Source organism: Ipomoea triloba, chromosome 15 (genome assembly GCF_003576645.1).
Source record: "Ipomoea triloba cultivar NCNSP0323 chromosome 15, ASM357664v1".
NCBI lineage: Eukaryota > Viridiplantae > Streptophyta > Magnoliopsida > Solanales > Convolvulaceae > Ipomoea > Ipomoea triloba.
The window spans coordinates 14,307,707-14,324,187 of record NC_044930.1 but is presented as its reverse complement, the minus strand read 5'-3'; the positions used below and the strand labels follow the sequence as shown (position 1 = coordinate 14,324,187).

At 33.2% G+C, this 16,481-nt stretch overlaps 2 protein-coding genes across 9 annotated transcripts in view; both read left to right on the top strand.

Annotated features, from left to right (window-relative positions):
- Positions 1-10,827, top strand: part of LOC116006476 (putative membrane-bound O-acyltransferase C24H6.01c) — a 22,439-nt gene extending 11,612 nt beyond the window's left edge. For 5 of the 8 annotated variants that reach the window (XM_031246871.1, XM_031246868.1, XM_031246867.1 and 2 more), the window contains exons 9-21: positions 3,335-3,394; positions 3,488-3,601; positions 7,265-7,389; positions 7,491-7,542; positions 7,735-7,797; positions 7,932-8,041; positions 8,127-8,219; positions 8,305-8,386; positions 8,531-8,608; positions 9,701-9,776; positions 9,854-9,903; positions 9,984-10,081; positions 10,338-10,819. In XM_031246871.1, coding sequence (XP_031102731.1) covers positions 3,335-3,394; positions 3,488-3,601; positions 7,265-7,389; positions 7,491-7,542; positions 7,735-7,797; positions 7,932-8,041; positions 8,127-8,219; positions 8,305-8,386; positions 8,531-8,608; positions 9,701-9,776; positions 9,854-9,903; positions 9,984-10,031 — 951 coding nt within the window. In that variant the 3' untranslated portion in view covers positions 10,032-10,081; positions 10,338-10,819. Of the gene's footprint in view, positions 1-3,334; positions 3,395-3,487; positions 3,602-7,264; positions 7,390-7,490; positions 7,543-7,734; positions 7,798-7,931; positions 8,042-8,126; positions 8,220-8,304; positions 8,387-8,530; positions 8,609-9,700; positions 9,777-9,853; positions 9,904-9,983; positions 10,095-10,171; positions 10,207-10,337 lie in introns of all 8 variants that reach the window. The other 3 variants (XM_031246864.1, XM_031246866.1, XM_031246865.1) reach the window with 3 other exon arrangements.
- Positions 10,828-14,760: 3,933 nt separating this feature from the next.
- LOC116006040 (protein NRT1/ PTR FAMILY 4.6-like) overlaps positions 14,761-16,481 on the top strand; it is a 7,150-nt gene continuing 5,429 nt past the window's right edge. The window contains exons 1-3 of the mRNA XM_031246289.1: positions 14,761-14,912; positions 15,212-15,299; positions 15,858-16,075. Of these exons, the coding sequence (XP_031102149.1) occupies positions 14,910-14,912; positions 15,212-15,299; positions 15,858-16,075 (309 nt within the window). The 5' untranslated portion in view covers positions 14,761-14,909. The remainder of the gene's footprint in view (positions 14,913-15,211; positions 15,300-15,857; positions 16,076-16,481) is intronic.

The following is a 16,481-nucleotide window of genomic DNA, read 5'->3' as shown; positions in this document are numbered from 1 at the left end:
TTTTTTTTTTTTTTTTTTTTTTTTTAATTTCATTTTTAATTTTATTTATTTAAATAAAAATGCTACCTCATAAAACTGGTTACTTGTTGGTAACGGGCTAATGGTGTTCGATTGGAACTTGTGATAGATTAAGGCCTTAATTCCTATTTTTCATATAGTTTGAGGATCGTTCTATTTGACCAAACCCTCCCCCTCCATCTCCTTTTTATTTATTTTTAGAGTTAATACCATAAATGGTCCTCTGACTATTGGGCTAGTACTCATTTTAGTCCTCGACATTCAATTCGACCACAAATGGTCCTCTAACTTTCATTTTTGATCACAAATAGTCCTTAGTTAAAGTTTTTGTTAAATAGGTGTTAAATCTAGGGGTAATATTGTCAAATTGATTAATATTATTATTACTTCTTTTTTTATATAATTATATGACAAGATAATTAATTTCAAACATTAAAAAACATTAAGTTAATAAATATAAAAACAAAATGGATGTGGCAAATCACAAAAATGAACAAATTAAATAAAAGCTCATGATTAATGTTCGTAATTTGTACTTGATTAATTATATAAATTCAACGGTGACGGCCTTCAGTTATGTCCCAAACAAAATGTTTGATCGATTAATGAAGAGTGAAAACTATTAATCGGCCATGTATGAACAACCATGAAAATGATAGAAGCAAGAATTTTGAAAAAAAATTCTCCCATTTTAATCTGTTGGTTAAATTAAAAATAGATGGCTCTAATATTAAATTTTTATTTTGTACGCATAATTACGAGAATAATGTGTGTTGTCTTTTTATTTTAGTACTTATATTCGTTAATTGTTTCAATTATGCTTGTTGGTGAAAAATTCTAAACATTGCTATTTTATGACCATTTTATATATATCAATTTGACGATAATACCCCTAGATTTAACACCTATTTAACAGAAATTTTAATGGATGACTATTTGTGGTAAAAAATGAAAGTCAGATGACCATTTGTGGTCGAATTGAAAGTCTAGGATAAAAAGAGTACTAGCCCAATAGTCAGAGGACCATTTGTGGTATTAACTCTTATTTTTAGAGTAAATACCCAAAATGGTCCCTCGACTATAGCATAATTCACAAATTAGTCCTCAACTATTGATTGAATCCAATTAAGTCCTCAACTATTCAAATTTTACCTAATTTAGTCCTCCGTCAATTCCTCCGTCTACAGCCTGTTAACTCTTAAGGTCATATGCGTAATTTCACCATCTCAACCTCCAAAACCACCCACCAGCTCACTGCTCTCCTACTCCACCTCACCTTCAATTCCTCCACCGCTACTCTTCTCTTCTTCACCATTGCTTCCGTCCTCTCCTACCTCACTTCACACCCTCTAACTGCACCAAGAACCTCCGCCTGACCCTATTCATGTTATACGGGGCACCATCTGCGCCGTTCAACATATGGTCGATGTACGACCCCGCCGTTGGTGCCGTAAATCCCCTAGTAGAGATCGGCGATTTCGACGGGGATAGCTATTGCGAGCAGTCTCCAAAGAGTCCCTAATCTTATTGGGATTACTACTCTCCGTCTCCCCGTCCTGGTGATTGGCATAGTCCACCAAGTGGCTGGAAACAATGGTGGCCGACGACTACGAGAACCTGGAAGCCATCAAATCCCCCAATGCTATTCAAAAACAAACCAGAGAAATCCAACAACTCAAGGTAGCAATTAACCTTGCCCTAATCTCACAAATTTTGGTCTGCAACTCATAACCCTAGCCCCCAACCCCTGTTGGGCCGGCGGAAATGAATTCGAAAAAGATCGACGATTGATTCCCCGATCGAGGCGCGAAGTTATACAAAGAGTGAGATGTGTGCGGTGAGGTTTTGGGATTAATCGACGAAGCCGGAGAACCAACGATGCTGAGAGACGGAGAGGAATACGACAGAGGAATCTAGTTCGAGAACCACCAAGGAAGCTTCTGGAGAACGGATGGGAGGGTGTTGTGTCGGCGGATTTAATCATGGACTGGACCGTTAATCTGGTAAGGGGCTTGCCGTGGGAGTGAAACCAGTTGTTCTTCTCGATCGTGGAAATATTGGCGCCGGTCTGAGCTGTCTTCGACGACCACTATTCTCCCTGGTGGTGGCGATGGAGTCTAGAATGAAAAGGGAAACAAACAATAGAACGAAACAATGACGTATCAGGACTTAATTTCAAGGCCTGATGAAATTACACATATGACCTTAGAGTTAACAGGCTTTAGATGGAAGAATTGACGGAGGACTAAATTAGGTAAAATTTGAATAGTTGAGGACTTAATTGGATTCAGTCGTTGAGGACTAATTTGTGAATTATGCTATAGTCGAGGGACCATTTTGGGTATTTACTCTTATTTTTATAACTATACACCTTAAAATTATTTTTCAATTTTATCCCTTTTTCTTTTCACTTTTTCAATTCCTTATCACTTGTGAGAAGTCAATACTTTAGATCTTTGCATACACGTCAATTAATTGGAAGCTGCTAGGTTACTTTTATAACAATTTAATAGAATGCTTTTTAGTTCAATAGCTTCTGATGGAAAATATGATTCTCCATAAACATAGTATAGCTGGAATAGTATGTATTTTCCAATTGATGCTGAAATCCTTTGTTGGATTTTCCAAAGGATCTCAAAATTAATAGCAAATATGATCTATACTCCTAGCTACTTGTACGATATGCAAATATTTGTGTAAATTTTTATTTTAAAGTTTGTAAAATCAAATTTGAGTAAACTGAAATGAGCTATTATGTATCAATGTCAAAAAGCATAAATTAACAATGAATAAAGAACAATTTTATGTAGTGGCAAAATACTCTGGTATGTGTGTGTGTGTGTATAACCACTGCAATTGTGTGGATCAAATTCAATGTAGTTTTTGAAATTTCATGTGAGATAATAGTCTTATCATTAGAAATTGTATCTCATAACTTCATTTATGAGATCTTACATTTATTTTGATCATACTCTTTTGCTATCATTTTAATTCATTGGACAAATTTTATTTGTGCACCACGCATATTCATAACTAGTATGTGTGTGTGTGTGTGTGTATAGAGATAGAGAGAGTTCTTTATCTTTGAGTGGTGCCAATTAAATGAGGAGGGACTATTGTGCTTTAAATAATGTATCCTCATAAAAGTGACCAATTGAAAGGAGACTCTTGTATCCATGATCGGCTAATTCTCCTTGGCTCTTTATTTCATTATCTAAATTACCAATTTGCTTGATAAGGCCTGCTGTATGAAATGAGATAATTGAAAGCAAAACCCTTTAGCTCTTAGTAATTTTGGTATTTTTTATAATTACAGAAGCACCTCCAGCGTTGTGATAATTGTTCATCAGGAAGAACATGCTATCTGCTATTACAGGTTTGGTGGTCAGCATGAGTTTTAATGTAGCTCTTTTTTTCAGTGTAGCCCTTTCTCACTTGTAGTTGCAACCTCTTTATTTTGTTTTGGCAGGAGAGAAGTCTCCAGGATGACAAGTTCTCCATTACTACCTACTTGTGTTATTTGTTTTATGCTCCTCTCTACATTGCTGGTCCTATCATTAGCTTCAATGCATTTGCTTCCCAGGTACATAAGAGTTCTATACAGTAGGAGAGTCACATATGCCTACATGGTGCAAAAGCTGCATTTATTGTATTTAATGTTCGGAATTTATTTTTCTTGTTAATAACTGCTGAATAGGAGGTAAAAAGGTATCTAAATTTAATTTATGAACAAATGAGTACATTACATGTATATATATATAGAGGAAATCAACCCTTAGGCTACCCGATTTAGCTGAATGAGAACACATCAAAAGCATTGTTATCAAGGTGTCGCCTAGGCGTCCGGTCGGTCGGGACCGAATGCCTAATGTGCTCGCCTCGCCTAAGTGCAGAATACAACCCCAAAACTCCACAAAACATACATGGGTAGAACCTACACACTAAGGCGAGTCTACCGGTGTAATTTCTAGTTGGAGAAGTCGCCGGAATCTTCCTCACACCCCGGCGGGTGGAGTCGGAGCAGCGGCGGTGCGTGGAGGAGCGTGGTGACTCCGATGGCGGAGCAGTTCGAGCTCCGGCATCGTCCTCCTGTTCCGAGCAAAGCCCATTCCTCTTTGTAGAAACATTATGGAGCAAAGTAGGAGCAAAATAAGGATGTTTGCATTAGTAGCGTTAGTGTTGATAGTGGGAGTAGTATTTCCAGGAAAAGAGTTCCTTTTTGTCTCAATTCCTATGTATATATATGTGATATCAGTGTGTAGTGATAATACATAGAATTATAGAAATATACAAAAGCTTTCAATTTCACTCTTCTCAAGGCTACAACTTCCTAGAGAAGAGTAAATGGGGCTGCTACAACTCCCTAAAGTAGGGTAAATATGGGTGCTACAACTTCCTAGAGTAGAGTAAATATGGCTGCCTATTTCCAACACACATCATGCCTAATTGCCTATTCACATCCTAATTATTTTGTATGGGAATATATATATATATATATTACACATCGACTAGTCGACTAGGCATCTCGCCTAGAAAGTCCGTCTAGATAACTATGATCAAAAGGATGGTTGGAACCTCAACATATCAACACACCTCAAGCTAGAGCACCTACATCATAAGCTCCAAACTTGTTATAGATGTATCCTGTTCTAGGCCCCCTAAGATATTTAATGAATATATCTAGCAACTGGTCATTTGAGCCAGCAAATGAGGCAATTATTTCTCCTGAATTAACCTTCTCCTAAACAAAATGACAGCCAACTTCAAACTGATTTCATGGAAGGCTAGGCTGAATGCAATATGTAATGCCATCTGATTGTCACAAATGAGCCTCATAGATCTGAGCTCACAAAACTTTAACTCTATAAGAAGGTGCTTTAACCAGACTAGTTCACATATTCCAATGACACTCATCAATATTCAGCCTCGGCATTTGAACGTGTAACTGCACTTCTTACTTTTCCTTGAAATCAAGTGACTGCAAGAAAATACAATATCTAGATGTTGATCTCCTATCCCAAGAACATCCCATCCAATCTAGATATGTTTACCCAACAATCTATGTATATTCATGATCCTTTTATAACAAATCAGTTCCTTGGAAACTGCATCCGAATTACTTCCACATGGAGACTTAAGAACTGACTAACAACACTTGCTGCGAATGAAATATCACAATGAAAGGTAAAACAATTTCCTAACAAACCTTTAGAATCTACTGGGATTAGATAGAGGCTCCCCTTGTTTTGTTTGAGTGAATAGAGAAGAGTTACCAAAAATATGATCTGATGCATTTGAATCAAGGACCCATGATCCAAGAGCACTGGATTGAGAGACGAGCAACATGAGATCCTTCAGTGTGGGCCACTTTAGTAACAGTGACTCTAGCATTAGCCCTGAGTTGTGTCAACTCTTCATTCTCCAAGGTAGAGATATCTTGAGAACGTGATTCCCATGGCCTTGATTGAGCAACATTTGCTAAAGTGGGTGGGCAGGTGGCAGTATTCCATGTAACTTCCAACATTGCTTCCTAATGTGTCTAGATTCATTGTATTGTAGTAATCACTGTATTGGCTATGTGCTTGTCCTCCATGGTTCCAGTATGACCATTACCACAACCTTCTTGGGAGTGAGACACAAGGGAAGGCTAATCTGTAGTAATGGACCACCTGTTACTGGCACCTCACTAGTTATGGAGGAAACTTGAAGGAGTCATTTGAATACTTCAAATAGTAATTGGTACTTGATCACTTTGATTTCAAGCGTGTTCAAACTCTAGGCCTAATTTTGAAAGGAAAAGCACTTAAGCACCATAAAAAATTTCTCATGATAAACTGCTTGTTCTACTGGTGTTCCACCAATCAACATCAGGCTGTTGAATTCAATTCTTAATATTTTAGGCTTTCCCAGGGAAGATCTCTTTAGTTATCCTTGCTTTATTCAAATTGATCAATAACTCAACTACAGTATAGAAATGGGAAATGCCATTAGTATATAATGTTTTAGCTTGGTTCCGAATGGATAGGCATGCTTTTATTGGTGAACGGTCTAATAAGATGCACTAACTCCAGAGAAAGAGGCTGCCACAAAAGGCTAAATAACTGAGCATCAACTCTCTCTCTCTCTCTCTCAAATAGCCTTTTAATTTGTCAGGTGTATGTGTATCATTAGCTTTCTTATTCAAGTGGTCAGCAATACCTTGGCTTATAGACCCCAACTCAACTGTTGCGGCCTAAGATTAGTAATTTTGCAACCCACATTGCTTCGCAGATGTAATAACAGAGTTTCTAGAGAGACTAGGAGCAAATAGAGTAGGCTTGTAATAGATATCATAGCAAGGACCAGAGACGGAATTATTGCCGAAAAAAGTCTGACCTTAGAAACTGAAGTGAAAGTAGCCAAAACAAAAATAGTCTTGGAAGTATTGCCGAGAAAAGCTGCCAGAGGTGGGCTAACTCACCTGTGCATGAGGATGTGGATGAAACCTGCTGTCCTGCTTCAATGACTGGAAAATCATGGGTTAGCTTTGCCTGAAGTTTCCTAGATGATAGTAGCTTTGATTTCGGAGAAACAAGCAACACGAGATAAAATGAAGAAAGACTGAAGGTTTCAAGAGATGATTTTTTTTGGTACAGTTCATGTACTGTTATTTCAGGGAAAATGAGCTCACAAGAAAGTGGCTTTAATACTATGTTGAACAGGAGATAAAAAGGTATCTATGTTTATGCTATGAACAAATGAATACATGTACATGTATATATACAGATGAAAACTACCCTTGGGCTACACAGTCTAGCTAGATGAGAACACATCAGAAGGACGATTGTAGAGTAATCATACAACATTTAGTCTACCTCACAACATCAAAAATAACTATAAACACATTTGCTGAATCAAAAGTGTATATTATTTATCAACTACAGCTTTTATTTTGATTGATAAATTACAGATTTTTCAAGTGTTTGCTGATCTTTCATTCTAATTTTTCCCTTCATTTATGTGTTGTCAATTGCCATGTTTATCTAGAACATTAGAAGCATGACTGATTGAATATAACCATAATTTATTGAAACCAAGTCATAATAACTTCATCTTGAATTTGTTCACACTTTGCTGTGCCGTTTTGAACTTCCTTTGTTGCCAAGTTTTTTTGCAAATAAATTTTTAGGTAGAATAGTTGAATAAAGTCATTAACTTAATTCATTTCTGAGACAAGTAATCCCATCTTTCATTTGTGTTATTACAGTTGGATACTCCACAGAAGACTTACCGATTACAAGATGTAGTTTGGTATGGATTTCGCTGGGTTTTTAGTTTGTTGCTTATGGAATTAATGACACATTTCTCTTACTTCAATGCCTTTGCAGTTAGGTGAGTTTATTTTGAAAGTAAAATAACCAAGTTGCTGACAACCTGACTAAGAGTTACATTCATTTTTGTTCTTTATGACTGAATCCATGTTTTTCTTTTAGTGGCATGTGGAGATACTTATCTCCAATGGATGTCTTCATCATTGGGTATGGAGTAAGTACTGGCATTGAGCTTCTATGAACTTTTCTAGATTGCCTGAATAACTAATAGCCAAAATCATCAAAGTTTTGGATCAGAATTGAAGTTTGTGCACATGGATAATAGAAGGAAATTTCCACTCCATACATTACTAGACCTCTAGAAGATGCAATAAATCCATTTATTGTTTTGCTTATGATATAATAGGTATTAAATTTCATGTGGCTCAAGTTTTTCCTGATCTGGCGCTATTTCCGGTTCTGGTCACTGGTAGCTTCATTTGCCTTGTATTTGTAATTTTCTAAAGTTCAGATACAAATTGCTTGCTATTTGTGATATAGCCTGATTCTTTTTTTTTTCTTTTTTTTTTTTTTCTTTCTTTCTTTCTTTGCTTCTTATTGTAGGTTAATGGTATTGAGCCACCTGAGAATATGCCAAGGTGTATAAATAATTGCTACAGTTTGGAAACTTTTTGGAAAAATTGGCATGCATCCTTTAACAAATGGCTCGTCAGGTGATATCCTGAGACATTTACCCACATGATGTGATTAATCTTCTTGTGTGTTCCTCAATTTCAGTATTACTGTCTAAGCTTTCAGATACATGTATATTCCTCTTGGGGGTTCTGGTAGGAAGTTGCTAAATGTGTGGGTGGTCTTCACATTTGTTGCTATCTGGCATGATTTAGAGTGGTAAATTCCAAGTTTTGATTAAACCAATTCTGCTTTGTATAATATCTTTTGGTTTGCTGACAATTTGTTTGCCATTTGGCTTCAGGAAGCTGCTTTCGTGGGCATGGCTGACATGCATATTCTTCATACCAGAAATGATTGTAAAATCAACAGCAAATGCTTTCAAGGTAATGCTGTGTTACCTAAATGCCCTCTGTACTGTTCTTTTGTTTAAAGAAAAAAACTCTGTATGTATGCATATGGAATAAATTTTCAGTGGCTAATTATGTCATTTTATTATGCCATGCTGGTGAACCAATTATGCTCATAAGGTGGAAAGTGCTTTTGGCGAGTTCTTCTACTATGAACTCAATGCTGTTGCTGGTGCTGTCACCATCACTTGTCTTATGGTCTGTTTTCTGCTCTTTTATCATTAAGCTAAAAGACCATGACATTAAGCTTATACATGCAATTGTTTAATTTTAAGTCTGCATGTTGTTTTCCTCTATAAAATTAAGGTGAAACTGTGCTGGGAAGTCAGTATTTTTTCTAGGTTTTGAAATTTGCCAGATCAGCTGCAGTTTCATAGATGTAAATAATGTATTTGGAGAATGAAATTCTCATTATTAGAATATGAAAATTTTATCAACAGTTACTGTATCTGCTCAAATTTAATAGTGTCATAATGTGTTGGAACCTTTTCTGTGTAAGCCAGGACTGGAGGAAAAAAGCGGGCAGGGGGCAGTTCCCTCCCCCTCCCTCATATATATATATATATATATATATATCATTTATTTATAATGCATCTCAATTCTATTTTTTACTACTATTAAAACTATGATGATTTGTGATATTTATTCCTAATTCTAATTGTATTTTTGATTTGTGGTTTGTAACTTTGTGAATTTTCTTTTGTCAATTTTTTGAAATTTATTCTTAATTAAGTAATCTAGTACTTATATTTATAATGTGGCTTAATTTGGTGATAAGTATTTAAATTGATTAATTAAATGATATGAAATATATTCTCTGCTTCAGTTATGAAAAGTATTTTAAAAGAAAATTTACTTTTTATGAATCATTTAACCAAAGTAGTCTAGAAGTTTCTATTGTGCATTCTCCTATTCAGATTAATCTAGAAGAACTTAAAGTTGATCCAACTGAAAGAAAAAATATTTATAAATATCATATCAACGATAGAGATGTGCGATTTATAATGCATTTTGATTCGGACCATTTTATCCAATTAATGATGTTTCATATTTGTCATGAACATTTTTTTTTTTTTTATAATTTCAAAGTGCTTTAAGCTTTCACCCCTACTCAACAATATTTCTAGTTTTGCCCCTGGTGTAAACATTTGGACTAAGCTTTGTTGGCTGATTGAGAAACTTGATGCCTAATAGATAAAATTTTCCTTTCGACCTACCATTCTCTGGTTCTGCTATTACTTTCTTGACAGCAAACATCCTCCAATCGGAGTAATATTAATGCTCTTGCAGGTGGCCAATCTTGTTGGCTTTGTTATAGGACCATCAGGGATTAACTGGCTAACATCTGCGTTCCTTCAGAAAGAAGGTTGATTTCTATCACTATCTAGCTTTCTTCTGACAGACGTGATGTTGGGACAGGTTATGAAATTTCATGTCTTGCAGGACTGCCGGTTCTATTTGGCATGTTTGTAACATTTTATGTTGGTACTAAGGTTAGTGTTAAAATCAACATCTTCATTTAGCTTTAAACTCTACTTTTTTGTGATTATAAAAAATATGAATCTCTGTGCAGCTTATGTTACATATCTCTGACTCGAAGAAAAGGAGACATGAAAAGTAGTTTACTGAAAGATATGTGCTGCAGTACATGATTGCATAGTGCAGAGGCAGGTAAAGTGCTATGGTATCCTCCTTTGCTAATTCAAAATGTATGATGATTTTTTGCTCATGAAATCTTATTATGCAAAACTTGCTGTTTAGGAAACTAGCATATTATATATTTAATCCAATGTAAGGTATTCACCAAGCTTCACCTCTTTATTTGTTCTTTTTAAAAACCTATTGTCAGATCTTGCTCCTTTCATGTTAGATGTGTCAAATAACTTGTAGAAAGAAAGTTTGAATTACTAGTACTTGGTACGTGCAGATTGTGAAGAGCATTGTTTCTCCAGGTCAGTCCCTCACGGTAGAAGAAATTTGTTAACTTGGTGGAGGCCAGTGTAGCTCAGTTTTGTCTGTAGGTTCTGTGAACCCACCCGTAACAAACACTCTCTTCTGACGGAAGGTACAATCTCGTTTCAAGACTCATCACCACTACGCATGTATACCTTCTCGTTCTTAGGGATATTCTTTTTGTCTATGGTTTTTGCTTTACCTCGTTAAGAGGTAGATAGATAATTTTGGTTTGATACACTGTCCGCAAGAACCTATGGTTGTGCCAACAAGTTAGAGATTCTGAAGTGCAATATCATAAAATGACTTTGCTCTGATCAACTTGTGCCAACAAGTTAAAGATTCTGGAGTGCAATATCTATCATAAAATAGCATTGTTTTGATCAACTTAAATATAATGTTTAGTGAATATGTTAAACCTTAAATTCTGAAGAAGTATAATCAAGGTGTCCTAAAGTGGTTCCCGAGGGATGTGTACTTAACTTTAATTTTATTATGACTAATACTATGGCCCTGCTTGGTATGACTCTGTTTGGTAACATAGTTAGCTTATCAGCCAATTTTGACTTATTTGACTAATTATTAGATTTAAATGTTTGACTTGGTTAAACGACTAATATGAATGTTTGATTATTAGCTTTTTGTAATAGCTTATCGCGCCAAAACGTTAAAATTCAAAAAGCTGTTCAAAGAAGTTTTTTTAATAAGCTTTTTGAGAAAGCCATTTTGTATGTAATCAGCTATCAGTTGCTAACTAATTTATCAAACATCTTTCTACAATCAGCTAATGCTATTAATTAGTTAAGCCCACTAACCTAATTAGCTAACAACTAAGATTCCACTTTTACCCATCTTCACTTTCAGCTAGAGGGGTATTTTTTGATTAATTAAAGAGAAAGAAAGTGAATCACAATTTTTATTAATTTTATCTTATTTCAATAAATTATCTTATTTCAGTAAAATGTGAACATGTGGCGAAAGTGCATTTATCATTCTTTTATTATTGATGGTATACATTGTCCAAAACGTGAGTTGTCAGTGGTTCGTTGTATCTTAGAATCTGATACTGCAAAGAAACAAGATGATTAAGAGATGAAAGTGACAAAGGATTTGAAAGCTATGAAAATATTATTGGTCCTTTTCTGAAGGCCATTTATTAACAGATGATTCCAAAGAAGAACAAGAGAGAGTGATCACCACCTATGAAACACTCAATTGGGTGGGTGTTCTGCACATAAGTTCATGCTCTTTTCCAACCTAAAAGATTCTTTTGTGAGTTGTGTTTTAATTTAATTGAGTTAATATTCAATTTAGTCTTTGACTAGTGATTTTTCTTGATTTAGTCCTAAATGATTTTTTATACTTAATTAGGTTTTTGACTTTGATTGTTTTACTCAATTGAGTCCTTTGTTAAGATAGTTTGGTAATACCTCTATTAATATCTAATTTAGCCATTGATTATAGTAGTTTTACCAAAGCTAGTCTTCGACTATAGTAGTTCTATCCAATTTAGTCATCGATTATATTGATTTTTCTCGATTTAGTTTTTGATTCTAACAACTGCGGTCTCAATTGGGTAAACTATCGATGTTGATGACCTAATTAAGCACACAAAGTCATTTAGAACTAAATTGAGAAAAACTAAATTGACTCTTTGTGCTTCATTAGGTTGAGAAAGTAACTATGGACAGATACTACATTGTAATAGAGTAGTAGTACTCAAAAAAAAAAAATTGAGAAAAACTATTATGGTTGAGAACTTAATTGGGTATTAACTCTAATTTAATTTCTTTTAGTTGCTTAACTACTAAATACCCACATCAATCCTTCAAATTGGAAATTTAATCCTTACGGGGTAATAAAATGGATAAAAATTTAGTGTACTTTGTAAGAAAAATGTAATTTTTCCAAACTAAGTTTATTGATTTTACCTTTGATTTTTTAAATATTATTTTTGAAAGCAATGCATTTAGAAATTAAAGACAACAAAGAACTAATCAAATATTTTATGTTATAAGCTAATACTATTTGAATAGCAGTGGATTGATGGTTAAATGACTATAGCTCCAAAAACTTTTAAAGATATTATAGTATTCACACTTTCAGAAATAGTATAGCTTATAACAAAATATTTATACTTCATTAGATATGAACCTGGTAAATGGAACAATTTTACATTAGGAAAACTCTTCCAAGTACCATGGTATTTGGGAAGAAGATAATATACCAAAAATAAAAATAAAAATTTAAGGTTAATTGTATTTTTGGTCCTTGAAATATTTAGGAATGGAATTAGAATATCAATTATAATAATGAGGAACAGAGTATTTAATTATTATAATGAGCTAATTTTGCCATTAATTATGCATAAAGGTGGTTAATTACTTATTTTGGTCAATCTTGTCATAGCTGTTAGTTTTGTTTGATCATTTAATAGAATCTTGTCATGAGATTGAGCCTCATTGGAGGCCGGATGAACTTTTTGTGCTTCAATAGGTTGAGAAGTATAAATGAATAGATACTACAATATAATAGATTCGGTAATACTAAAAAATTAAGAAATAAAATGTTTGTTACTTATAATGAAAAACATAATACTTATAGTACTATTGAATTTATTACAATGTAGTATTTGTTATAATACTTTCTTAACCTATTGAAACACAAACAATTAATATTACTCTCATTGGGGCTCAAACCTATGATCTCCCATTTGGGAGAGCCACTTCGCGTCACTAGACCACAAGGTCATTGGCATTGTTTTAGACGGTTAGTTATCCTTAAAAAAACGGATTTGTCTTAGATTACATTTATTTATTTATTATTTAGTTTGGAAACAGATTACATTTATTTTAATTCTCTAGTTTTTTATTATCTATTCTATGTTTTTCAAATTAGAAAAAAGTATGTGTATAAGTGTGTATTTGTAAATTTATTTATTTATTTTTATAAATATTCATAAATATTACAGTAATTGTTTACTAATTTCTTTTTAAGAAATGCATTTTTTACTTTTTTTAAAATTAAAGAAAATGCATCTAAAATGTTTTATGAAATTTTTTGAGATTTTTTTTTTCAAAATGACAAAATACTCACTTTTATGATTTTCTTTTGTTTACTCTGACGGAGAATAAAACTTAAAATCTTGTAATTACCAAATTAATTGGACTGTTGTAGTTTTACGACTTTCCGCACATAATAAGATACGAGAACAGACGGAACCTATTGGGTTGGACAAAATATGTTTTATGACCAAAAGTGTGATAAAGGCAATCAAGCAAGAAAGATGAGGCCTGAGGACTTAGGGAACAGACAGTTGGCATTTGGGATATTATGATGACTACTAGTTTGGTCTCATTTCATTGAACACAAAAAATTATTCTATATTCACAAGGGTTCAAGTTTCTTTCGGTTACAATAGTCTAATGACTTTCTCAATTTAAACTGATTAGTTATGGAGAATTTAGATTATTTTACCATTTTGTAGTTCTTTACCGAGTAGAGTCACAAGGCGAGCTTCACCTATAGTACACTTTTGAATAGTAGTTGAGGACTTTTCTGTAAATCAAAGAATATTATTTATCAAATATTAATTATAAATATTTCAAAAAATTATAAATATTGTAAAGTTATAAAATAAAAAATAATGAACATTATAATAAGGTAAAATTGCACTTTTTCCCCCTAAGTTATAAAGTAATTGTAGAATTTATTCTTAAGTGTTGGTCTCACTTTTCGTCCTTAATCTATTATTGGCGTTGCACTTTCGTCCCTAATCTATTATTGGCGTTGCACTTTCGTCTCTTTACTAACAAAAAGTGAGGGATGAAATTTTCAATTTTAGTATAACTTAGGGATGAAAAGTTAATAAAAGGACGAAAAGTGCAACGTCAATGATAATAAAGTGACGAAAAGTGTAATTTTTCCTTATAATAATAAAAAAAATGTTTAGTACAATTAACAATTAAAATAATATCTGCTTTAACTCAAAAAAAAAAAAAAACAAAACCAATAAAAGCTAACCTCACTTGTACATGCTATAAGAAAATCATAAAGAAAAATTGTGAAATGAGACGAGTATAAATAATATATATTTTTCATTATTATAAATACTTATAAACAACATCAACATATATATATATATACATTAAAGAATTTTAAGACCAATTTTTAGGTGGTTGCGATATATCAACATCATGAACATGGAAATGTAGCAATCAAATTAAAGAAAAGAGAATAAAGCAAAGGCATATATGATAAGAACAAGAATTCGATGATTTTCATGTCACCGGCGTTACGAACAAAGCTATATATGTGTAGCACTATATTAGCTTAGTACATATATATATATATATATTACTTGTAGTCCCATTCATGTTCCATGTATATACTAATTAAGTGGAACTACATAGATAGTATAGGCGGCCTAGCTATTCTCGTACGTGATCATCATCATTATCATACAAAACCAAATTTGGGAGTTATTAGTTGATTCCACTCCATCATCATCTGACCGTCAAACCCCATCCATCATTAGCCGCCGGGCATGGTGAGTATATATACATATATTTGTTGCGTGTTAGTTTGTATGTGCATATGAAGTTAATTGAAGCATGTGTACGTGTAAACAACTAAAAATTTAAGTTGATAGTTGACGAATTTTAAACAATATGTGGATCTCTTTTCATTAATCTTGTAAGATTTAAACTCATAACTTTTAACACTCATATCAAGTTGAAGAATGTACTCCATTTTAACTAAAAATCTAAACTGATATGATATTTGGATTACACATTTACGTTTATATATTATATAGGCTTATTATGTTATATTATATTCTTTGAACAGGATGAGACAACTAAGTCAGGCAATAGTGCTCTAACCTCATGGCAAATAAAAGGAAAAGGTGGATTTAAAGCTGCTTCTTTCCTATATGGTAAGCTAAGCTACTTATAATTCTTTGTTTCTTTCAAATACTAGTATAGTTGTGATCTCCGGCTTTGGGTACAATTTTAAATCTTTAGGTTAGTTGTACCACCTATTAGAGGTGGTTACAATTCAGTAACGAGATTAGTCATTGTGTTTGATCGTGAAAACTCTGGGTACATAAAAAAAAACATAATTGTGATCTTTAGCTTTGGGTATATATGGAGCAATCTTAAATCTTTAAGTCAGTTGTTCTGATCCACCTATTAGAGATGCTTACAATTCAACCAGGGGATTAGTTATTGTGTTCAACAATGACAACATCGGGAGTCCGGGTACACCTAAACAAACATAGTTGTGATCTTCGACTTTGGGTATGGAGCAATCTAGCTTAAATCTCAAGGTCAGCAGTTCCACCTATTAGAGGTACCTACCATTCAGCGAAGGAATTAGCTAGCCTAATTAGGTATTTGAGTAGGGGTATTTATTTATTTATGGAATAATATATGTATAATATAATGGGGTTGGTTTTTGATGCATGGTAATGATTGTATGTATATATGTGCAGTGCTGGCGGCACTAGACAACATGGGATTTGTAGCAAACATGGTGAGCTTGGTGTTGTACTTCCATGTGAAGCTGCATTTTGATATTCCAACCGCATCGAACACACTCACAAACTTCATGGGCTCAACTTTCTTGCTCTCAATTGTGGGCGGATTCATATCTGATACTTATATCAATAGATTACATACATCTCTCATCTTCGGACTACTTGAAGTTCTGGTAATATAATTTTATTAACTTACACATTATAAATTTTACCACCCTACCTATATGAACACATATATGTCTTAGCTAGTATATCAACATATAACTTGAGACCGAAATCCCTTTACATCCCACGGTTGCTTGCAAAGCAAAGTCTATATATGTATATATATATATATATATGTATATGTATATATATGTATATATGTATATGTATATGTATATATGTATATATGTATATATGTATATGTATATGTATATGTATATATATGTATGTATGTATGTATATATATGTATGTATATATATGTATGTATGTATATATATATATGTATATATATATATATATATATATATATATATATATATATATATATATATATATATATATATATATATATATATATATATATATATATATAT